The 10,227-nt window shown below is 39.9% G+C and overlaps 3 protein-coding genes across 4 annotated transcripts in view; 2 read left to right on the forward strand and 1 right to left on the reverse strand.

Moving 5' to 3' along the window:
- LOC106807071 (aminopeptidase N-like) overlaps positions 1-4,181 on the forward strand; it is a 5,836-nt gene extending 1,655 nt beyond the window's left edge. Inside the window, exons 4-7 of the mRNA XM_014809308.1 lie at positions 1,478-1,645; positions 2,539-2,679; positions 3,142-3,214; positions 3,535-4,181. Of these exons, the coding sequence (XP_014664794.1) occupies positions 1,478-1,645; positions 2,539-2,679; positions 3,142-3,214; positions 3,535-3,714 (562 nt within the window). The 3' untranslated portion in view covers positions 3,715-4,181. The remainder of the gene's footprint in view (positions 1-1,477; positions 1,646-2,538; positions 2,680-3,141; positions 3,215-3,534) is intronic.
- A 298-nt stretch (positions 4,182-4,479) lies between these two features.
- On the reverse strand, positions 4,480-9,129 carry LOC106807072. 2 transcript variants are annotated; one of them, XR_001393618.1, is made up of 6 exons: positions 8,616-9,129; positions 8,267-8,450; positions 7,494-7,741; positions 6,944-7,076; positions 6,318-6,471; positions 4,480-5,242 (listed from the first exon to the last, which is right to left on the reverse strand). XR_001393618.1 is itself a non-coding variant. In XM_014809309.1 (5 exons), the coding sequence occupies exons 1-5, from the start codon at positions 8,426-8,428 to the stop codon at positions 5,121-5,123; spliced, it is 819 nt and encodes a 272-aa protein (XP_014664795.1). In that variant the 5' UTR covers positions 8,429-8,447; the 3' UTR covers positions 4,480-5,120. The 2 variants fall into 2 exon arrangements, 1 of the variants encoding a protein (XP_014664795.1); XM_014809309.1 differs by lacking the exon at positions 8,616-9,129 and having other exon boundaries at positions 8,267-8,447.
- Positions 9,130-9,167: 38 nt separating this feature from the next.
- LOC106807070 (SUMO-activating enzyme subunit 2-like) overlaps positions 9,168-10,227 on the forward strand; it is a 15,180-nt gene continuing 14,120 nt past the window's right edge. Inside the window, exon 1 of the mRNA XM_014809307.1 lies at positions 9,168-9,336. Within this exon, the coding sequence (XP_014664793.1) occupies positions 9,199-9,336 (138 nt within the window). The 5' untranslated portion in view covers positions 9,168-9,198. The remainder of the gene's footprint in view (positions 9,337-10,227) is intronic.

Genomic DNA, 10,227 nt, shown 5'->3' on the forward strand with positions numbered 1-10,227 from the left:
AGACGAGAGCGCGAGCGCACCGAGGAGGAGCCGAGAGAAAGAAGAGAGACGAGAGAATGGTCCTGGGGCGAGTGGCCCATCATTTTACATGGTGTCTACTGGCCTCATTGAGCCTAGAGTTTCTTTATTATTCATGTGACATGTTAGGGTAGCCACCTAACTTTTGTGTGTCGAAATTCCCAGATGTCATGCCGAAAATTCACCCAAGGCAGAATTTGTTAGTTATGACACTAAATTCGAAAGAGAAACATTATTTCTGCAGTATGAACTACTTTTTCATGCCCTATGGGGTATCAACTGTAATTTTAGGTGATGCGCTTCATATACAAACTGTGCTTGAAATGACATTCTTAGTAGTGTGAATAGCTTATATATTTATTTAAAATGGCCCCAACAGCCAGAGCAAATATATATTCATTAGTGACTGCCATTCGGCTGCTGAAAATAAATAGGATTAAGGAATACATCCTTGTCAATTATTCTGTTACAGGTGAATGTTTTACTAATGGTCATTTGCAGTTTACTCACAGCATATTATTTTATCCCTGGTGTTTGAATCTCTTATTGGGCCAATGCCCGCAGAAATACGGTCGCACCCACTTGAGAGGCAAGTTATCGCATCAATAGGAGCAGCTGATCGTGACGACAAGAAAGTAACAGAGTTAGAGCGCGAGTGTCAGTGAGTTCGATGGGACTAGCTGCATGGAAACACTTAAGACCATCGCAGGCATGTGGATATTTACGGCAACAGCCCAGCAGTTGCCAACAGCTGTGCAGTTCATCCACAAGTTCGCGTCAAACTTTGGTGGCCCGTAGATGTGTGGAAGTACTTGTACTTTTTGCCATCATAGGTGGCCAGCAATGGTTGTTTCATGGAACCGTACATGAGTGCTAAGTGAGTCGTGGAACTTTGAGCAGTTAGACTGGCACGAGATGATTATTTGTGAGCATTCAATCAAAAATTGGGTCATAGCTACAAAAAATCCAGAGACATAACGCGTATACATAAGCAAATACCTCGAAGCAAGCCAGAAGCCAGACCTCTAATTTAGTAAAATTGACAGGGGATAGCGATGTGGAATGCAGTAAAAATGGTTCATATTTTCACGGAGATTCTCAGGACTCTATTCTTTACGGACAGTCCCTTGGCATTGATGTAATGATATTTGTTTTGAGGTTACGTCTGGATCTCTCATTGACCAGATGTGATCGGCATGTGCCAGAGACAAATTGACCAAGTCAATATCCAAAAGTCACACACAGAAAAACGAAACAGACCTGTTAAGCCATTTGATGTTGAAACGGAGGGGCGGATTAAACCACATTTGATAGTACGTTTTTCTCTTTAATTGCTTTATTTCCTGGGATTTCGTGATAGCTGTTCGAATTGAGATTTTGTTGATGCTGATAGATAGATGGATATTATAGGTCTCACCCCAGCGCTGCTCGTACAGGATAGAACTCGTTCCTTATACAGGGTGTCTGTCAACTACCGTCTGACTGTGTACTGTCAGGGAATAAAGACGGGAGATGTCGACGAGTGGGACTTTGTCTGGGACGTCTATCAATCAGAAGACTGGCCGGCGGAGCGGGAGCGACTACTGGAGGGGCTGTCGTGCAACACGGCTCCGTGGATCCTCACCAGGTGGCGCTACCTTTCAGAATCCGTACATCCATAGCAGGGGTTAATAATTTTGCTAAAATTGGCAAAAATTGTCATAATTGACAATTTTTTTGTTAGATTTTTGTTAAATTTGACAAATCTGTCATTATTAACCCCTGATAGTAGTTAGCGCATAGCTGCCATGTAGCAATCATATATCTACTTTCTCGTTACACAACGCCCTGTACAACGATAGTAGGTAAATACTCAAATTATACTCGAATTATTCGTTATTCATATAACCAAGAGTTAATAATACCTTTAAAACCTGTATTATTAGCTCTTGATATAATCTTAAAGTAATATCGTAATATAATAATCTATTATTATTCACTCCTGATATAACGTTATGGTCGAGAAGTGATGTGATGTGATAAATTCGTACAATAATTAGCAGGAATTTGTGATCATTATCATGACATCACTTCCTGTTCCAGGGATCTGTCATCCCTGCATAATGAAGTACAAAATTGTAGCTATTTGCTCTATTTAGACGATTAATATTAACTATTAACAGCTCTAATGACCTATCCCTGCTATAGTGGGTTATTCTGATAATTGTGACAGCTCTATGGCCTATGACCTGCTATAGTAGGTGCTTCTGATAATTATGACAGCTCTATGACCTGCTATAGTAGGTGCTTCTGATAATTATGACAGCTCTATGACCTGCTATAGTAGGTGCTTCTGATAATTATGACAGCTCTATTCCTGCTATAGTAGGTTATTCTGAAAATTATGACAGCTCTATTCCTGCTATAGTAGGTGCTTCTGATAATTATGACAGCTCTATTCCTGCTATAGTAGGTTATTCTGAATATTATGACAGCTCTATGGCCTATGACCTGCTATAGTAGGTTTGATGTCGTCGGCAGGTATCTGGAGCGGTCGATGGGTGACGATGAGGTGCCGCAGAGCGAGGCGTACCTAGTACTCCTCCACACAGCAAACAACCATCTCGGTCGCTACCTCGCCTGGGACTTCCTCCGTGCAAACTACGACGCCGCCAGTAAGAGGTAAGAAGACCGACGGGAGCCTTACAGTGGCAGGCGAAACTGTTCATGTCAGGAGTACTACGTGAATGAGAGACACGAATATTAATGCTGTTATCAATGAGGCACACCTCACGCGCATGCGAGTGCGTGGGGCATGTGTGTGTGAGTGCGTGGGGCATGTGTGTGTGAGTGCGTGGGGCATGTGTGTGTGAGTGCGTGGGGCATGTGTGATAACTGTATTTCTCTGTTTGTATTCGACTGTCTACGTATGTGCGTGCGTGCGTGCTCGTGTGGTTTGTTTGTATTTGCGTGCATCTATGTCCATGCATGTCAGCAGCACGTGGGAACGTGGGTGGGTTTCATACGTACGTATGTGGGGGTTTGCGTTCGTTCGTGCGTGCGTTTGGCGATTTCTGAGCCTGACAGACTGACAGACCATCATCATTACACTGTTTTGATGATTTATTATCTGATTTGTTGTAGGTTCGGTGCCAGACTGAGTGATGTCGTAGCTGCCATCACAGGAGCGTTTAACACGCAATTCGAGCTTGGAGAGGTAATGCCGTAACGAACATATCTTATGCATGAAGTTTACATTTGCTGTCACGTAATTAGCGATGAATTTTTATTATTGTTTTCATCGTGAACGTAGAGAGACATATCTTTTATCAAATAGATGAGTGTTTGATTGAATTCGCTGAACAGTTATGTTGCAATGCCCTTTACAGAGGTACCTGTCTGTAACCTGGACTATATCCTTCATGCTTGCCGACCTGTCCCGATAAAGCAGGGACCACTATATATATATATATATATACATAATATATATGTGTATATGTGTGTGTGTGTGTGTGTGTGTGTTTGGTATGTGTATAGGTGCACAGCTTCAGGGCCAGCCTCCCGACCGACGATTCGTCCATGAACCATATGTGGGACACAGCCGAGGAAACAATAGTCGGTAACATCCAGTACATGACCAACAACGAGGAAGAGTTAGTCAACTGGTTAAACAGCAATGCCGAGGCAAGGCATCGGGCGTCAGTGATGTCATCTTAAATAAGTACGTGCCCATTTTTTGGAACGTCATCAACAGTAGGTTTCTAGCTAGCCAAGGAGGTGATTGCTTCCACCTATAAACATATTCGAATCAACTACCTCATCGTGTCACTTTCGTGATGTTACTGTGACAGATTATTATCACGTTTCTGCATATTAACCGTACATCATGGCTTTTCATAATTATGCTGTTCCAGTTGGTAATATTATATAGAGCGAGTGAAACTTGATATACTATTATGATTTATTAACTATTTATAAAATTGACTGTAAATAATGGAGAATTTCTAGATGAATATAACGTATAATGAATATAAATAACTGTAATGTACAAGATGTTATGCAAGTGTGTATGTGTGTGCATGCGTGCATGTGTGTGCGTGCACGTGTACGTGTGTGTGTGCGTGCATGTGCGTGTACGCATTAAACTTGTTTAACCATATGAAACATGTTTTACTGTGCCCCTGTCTTCCTTACACTCTGCTCTTCCCCATAATGTGGTATGGATACGTGATGTTAATTGTATGCTGAGCTTTGACAAGTCACATGCAACATTCAAGTTCCCAGTCCACAAAACTGTATGTTTCTCTTAGAACCACGAAATAATAGCATAATATAAGCAGATAGATATATAAACGTACCACGAAATCAAACGATTATGCACAAACAATTTGGAGAAAAAAAATTTGAATGATTCTCCGCATAACATCTTCATTTAGCATTTTTACAGCAGCACAGTATTGATTGAAACTGAAACACATTTGGTCATCGGTTTAGTGCATATATTTTAGAAAGGAAAAAATATACTATACACAAGTTTCACGAATGTCGACTTTCGACTTCTCAAACGTATAAAATGCGAATTTTTCCTCTACAACTGCGGTAAGAGTATCTGGTCATCAGTTCATATACTTCCTACTTTCCGTATTACGAATACGTTATATAGATGTTCATGGAACGGGAACCCAATGTAATTACAATATCTACATATAACATATAAAAATGTAGTATTTTTCAAGCTGTAGTTTTAGTTTTAGTTTTAGGTACTGAGTATTATGAACTATCAAATATAATACACCTGTATATGAAAACAAGAAAGCAAAAACATTACCTAATATGTTTCCTTTCATGACAAATTGAAAATGTTTTTATCAATTAAACTGCCTGTAAAAAATATCTGGGAGCATAAAATGCTGATGAATATCTGCTATGATTATTTTATACTACTAAAGAAAGCTCCGTATGTTATTACAACACACACAATAGCGACTAAATATATATACCATCTCTATAGTTTGGCACAGTGAATCCATTGGCAGCTAGATTACTCTCTCGTGCAGAGAAAAGATAGTGAGCATATCCATCGTATTGCACAAACATTTGCAGGTGTCTGATCAACGTAGCATCTAATATCTAGGAGGTTTGTACCTGTTCTCATAAAACAGCAGCAGGGGGTTGACAAGATTTCTGGGATCATCCCGGGATGAACGGGATCTGCCTCTGCTCAGGCCGCCCCCTGGTGGACTACCTACACAAACAGCACAGAAACACTTCAAACCTTTTATTCATCACGAACGGTGATGGAACCCAGTCATTCCTACAGTATAACATTATAACAAGTGTAACCACTTGAAAATTGTGCGTTGAGTACTTATTGCAATATCATAATTAATGACTACAGATATAAATAAAATCCATCAAATTCAAGTTAGCACCTCAACTCGGTTACGAATCTACAGAACCCACAAACACTACTTAAAAGCAACGATACTTTAAAGGGATATTCCCTCAAACTTTCAAGCGGCAAACATAAAATCAGGCAAAAATGAATTATTTTAACATTGCTTGTACCTGCCTATATATGTGTGATAGGTGAAAAAAAATTGCTCAGGAATACGTTCATTCAAAGCTTTTATACTACAAAGTGAAACGTTTGGGTCGAATGTTTCAAACGCGTTTACCGCTTCAATGTTTATGTTTCAAGGGCTGCTCCGCACACTTGCCGTGTTATGTATGTATAAATTATGCTATGTAAAATTATACACTGGCATGTTATGACCCAATGGTTTTTCTGGTCACGTACATGGCTAGCTGATACGGAAAGGGCAACGTTTTTGTTGGGTTTTTAGCACGCTCTATCTCGAAAACGGTTACCGTAAAAATTCTGAAATTAATAACATAAACAGTCGAGGTGCCTCTCTGTCTAGACTACAAAGTTTGATTTCATAAAATGATTTATATTAAAAGTTATGATATCTGAGTGGCTACATTGACTCGATTGAAATGATGGTTGCTCAAATATAAACAATATGGCGCTTACGGAACCGCGGCGAAAAGAGTTTTTCGAGTTGTTTCTTGGATTAGCAAATATAGGCTTTGATACATATTTTTACAGTTTTATTTTCAAAGCTAACGTTCAGTTAAAGTGTAGTTAGTTATTTACTGACGTTTTTAAGTGGTTTGTTACACAAATTTACGTGGAATGTTCGAGGGAAGCTACCTTTAATTTCCCATTTACCTTCCTATCCTCTAGAAAATTAACTAGAAAAGTTTCTAATACCGAGAATCACAGTGGAATTTGTACGCGAACATTAAATTCTTACCTTTGTGTATAAAGCTGGGCAGAGAGGTGGGATGCACTCTTCCGTGTGCATTGCTTGGTATGGAGGGACGACACCGCGGTCTGAAGTATTGCTCCTGCAGCGTAGACACTACAGGTCTTCTCCTCGGAACTATACTCTCTGGAAGCTCCTCCACCTGGCATTGACATAATATGACAATCAACTATATATAAATATATGTATGTATATATATATATATATATGTTAGTAGTAATAATAACTATGATCATGATAATATTTATTATTTCAACAACTTATCCATGTAAATAATGTGATAAATTGCTAGGGTAAAGATATTTAGACTCGTGTTGCTATTGCATGGGTGTACGACACCCATCCTACTTCTACATGGGTCAAAGGACTATCTGATGTTTCGCTTACACCCTTGATCTTCACACTGAGAATGGCTCTCTAAATAATGAATAGATTAGATCTTAGATTAGATTCTTGCTTAGTCACATGAACAGACTTATGACAGTGCTGGTCCTATAAACTTCATCCGACTTCAACATCTGAGGTCGATACCAAAGCATGAAGACATACAAAACAATCACATTACAGGAAATATACAGCAATCCAGAGAGATGATATGGAAGCAGCTTGCGTACTTTTGTGTAGACATATTCACCAAACAGCTTGTATGAGTCGAAAGCTGTCACTGCAGCTGGTCGAAGAAGCTGGCCCTTACAGGATGCTGGCCTTCTACCATATGCTTCAAGCTTCTTGTCCGTAAACTGAGACCTACATGTAGTAACACGTACTTAATCGTTACTATGCAGACAGGCAAGATAGGGGAGGAATTATTTGGAATGACATAGACATGTCACCAGGACCCGGTTCCACGGTCGTGGGTTAACTTTAACTCTGAGTTAATGAATTTAACTCAGAGTTAAGAGTTAACCCACGACTGTGGAACCGGGTCCAGGAGTTGCAAAAATTACATAAATGTTCACCTTTTTATCAGAAAAATATATTTTTTGTAGAAAATACTTAAATAAAAATCCGGTAGTCTATTGCCATAGCCTGTAGCAGTATGACCATCACATACAATAATAACGAAGCTCAAATTAGTGGTGCGAGCATAACTCAGAACTATGTTAGATTGAACATAATGCAGCAGGTTATTATGTCGAGTTAACACTAGGTGGCGCCACGTACCTGTACTGCTGCATGTAGTGTGAAGGATCAGGATCATGGTGAAACGTGTAGACGTCGTTTCCTCGATGTGGCAACCCAGCTCTGAGCTTCCCTGGGCTTTTTGTGACACCCTGGCTCGGTTTCCTTCCCACTCTGTTAGTAGTGGAGGCAACTCCCTCGGAGCGTGAAGAATTTGTTCCCAGCTTGGGAGCGCCCTCAGGAAGACTGTGCTGATTGATGTAACCGCATGTGGGCCATGGACCAAGTTCCTGCAAGGAAGCCAGAAACTGCATATTCGAACGTGTAGTTTACTATGACCACAAGCTCATAAAGGTAGCAGGCTCTGGAGCACACTATACTGGAGCGAACATTGATCGGCACATTAACCCTGGATGCAACTTGATAAAATTTATATAGATTAAATTTAATTGGAATTAAATTAATGGAATCTAATTTTATAGAAAGTAGTGCTCCCATCTATTTCCTGCAATAAATAACTGGATCCCATCTAAACAGTTGAGGCGAAGCGTGCCAGGCAATAAATGCGTGGTACTTATGCTCATTATATAATTGGAAATTAACATTATATTGCCCGTGCTCTTATATTTACATATCATAATACTATTATAGAGAACCCTACTAAATTTTAAACAGTGATTTATGCATTTGATCCATCTATATACTTGAGTATAAAAGTAACAGGCTTAAATGTGCAAAAACTTTTAATTAACACTGTTCTCTTCTTTATTTCATATATTTAACTCGATATAAAAACGATTTCGTCAACCACTTACAGATTTGTATGAGTTTCTCTTTTTGTGCCTTAGAGCCCGACTCTCCACATGTAATCTAAATGCCACACAGATAGAACAGCAAGGCTCGTCAGATCCAGGCTTTACAGAATGAACACAGCTACAGGAGGTGCTACCTTTATTTCTACTTTGCTTCATTTGCATCCATAGACAAACTTTGGAATACCTACAATAATTGTGATTACACCATAAATCAAATAGTATCGCCTATCGGCACTACAGAAAAATTCCAAACCAATTAACAACATGAAAATTAGTATTGCACATGCACACAGTGCCGACGAATTCATACATACAATTTACACATACAGATGCTCTTAGTCTTAATTACCTTCTGTGATATTATTTTTTGCATAAATTAAGTTATTATGGTCTGATGGTCGCTAGGGTTCTTTTATTTTTAACTTCATGGAAACACTGATTATATCTGTTCCTCTGAGCAGTGCTTCTGTTTGTACCCCAATCGGCGTTACTAAATTCGACACATGGAATGTTTCCAAATCAATGTCTGTCTTCTTGAAAACAGCGCTTGTAACAGTGTTGTGGTGTAGATGGAACACAGCCTCACTGTTGGTGACAGCAGTTAACATGCGCAAAAAACGTTCCCGTAGAAATGTTCTTGCTGCTTGCTCCTCTTCTGTACGACTGCAATCCATGTTACTGTTGTTAGTGCCAACGTGATATAGCAATAGAAGCCCATACCACAGGATGTGGATCTTGTTTAGTATACCATTTACTGATTCCGGTTTAGACTTTAATTTCGAACGCCTTAACTGACACGATCAAGTAGAAAGTAAAATGTTTAAACTTTTTTTAACTCGACAACAACAACTGGCACTGATAACAACAACCTGTGTTTTGCTTCCTTGGCGCTTGGCGCCATCTATTAACATGGCTTGGGTTTTGCAAGCAAGATGGCGAATGTTGAACAACGGGAGTTTGCCGGTCCTGAGGAAATTCGTGCGGCTAAGCTGCTTGTTGTTGGTGCTGGTGGAATAGGTTGCGAGCTTCTGAAAAATCTTGTTTTAACAGGGTTTCGTTATATTGAAGTGGTGAGCTAGGCCTAGTATATTGTTTTCATTCGATTCACAATAATTGCAACATGCCAACATTGGCAATTGTATCTTGTAAGTTGTAACTTGTAACTTGTACTTGTAAGTTGTAAGCCTATCTTGGGGTCCCTCTCTTGTATTTCACAAGTCAAGGCACTGATTCTCTCTTTGGAATGTGCGGGGAATTCTTATTCTTATTTAATTCTTCTTATTCTTATTACGACGTGGATATTCGTCCGAGCATCGGACACCTGTTCGTATTATGTATGTGCTATTCGTCCGAGCAGTTGTTGCGCATGCGCTGTTCATGTAGCATGCCGCAGGAGCACGGCACGAGTGCCGGGGGTAGGAAGTGTGAAGGGGGGTCTGGGTTGTCTCCCCCAGACAATTTTTAAATCTAGACGCTCTAAAATGCTATTTACCCTTTAGATTTATGATTTTTTGCCCTTTACTTTAGGCTGGGGGCCCCGTAGCGTTGTGCTACGGCAGCCCTACGGCTGTGACGCCCCTGCATACATCATATTACATGCGTTGCGTATGTGAGTACACCATAGATAGTGTTTGGTCCTATCACTCGCGTATATAAGTGAACCGAGTCGGTTTATAGTTGGTGTTAGGGTTAGGGTATGGTTATGTAGTATGCGGCTCCCTAGACTTACATTTATGTAATACAACATGAACAGCGCATGCGCAACAACTGCTCGGACGAATAGCACATACGAACAGGTGTCTGATGCTCGGACGTATATCCACGTCCTTCTTATTAATATTAGGAAGTGTCTAAACAACCGGATCCGGTTTCGGAGTCCTGAAAACTAAACAACCGGCTCTCCTCTCTGATTGGCTAATTTTGTCACTTATTTATTTTATTTTGTATTATTATAATTAGAA

Source organism: Priapulus caudatus, unplaced genomic scaffold, assembly GCF_000485595.1.
Source record: "Priapulus caudatus unplaced genomic scaffold, Priapulus_caudatus-5.0.1 Scaffold193, whole genome shotgun sequence".
In the NCBI taxonomy this organism is placed as follows: domain Eukaryota; kingdom Metazoa; phylum Priapulida; class Priapulimorpha; order Priapulimorphida; family Priapulidae; genus Priapulus; species Priapulus caudatus.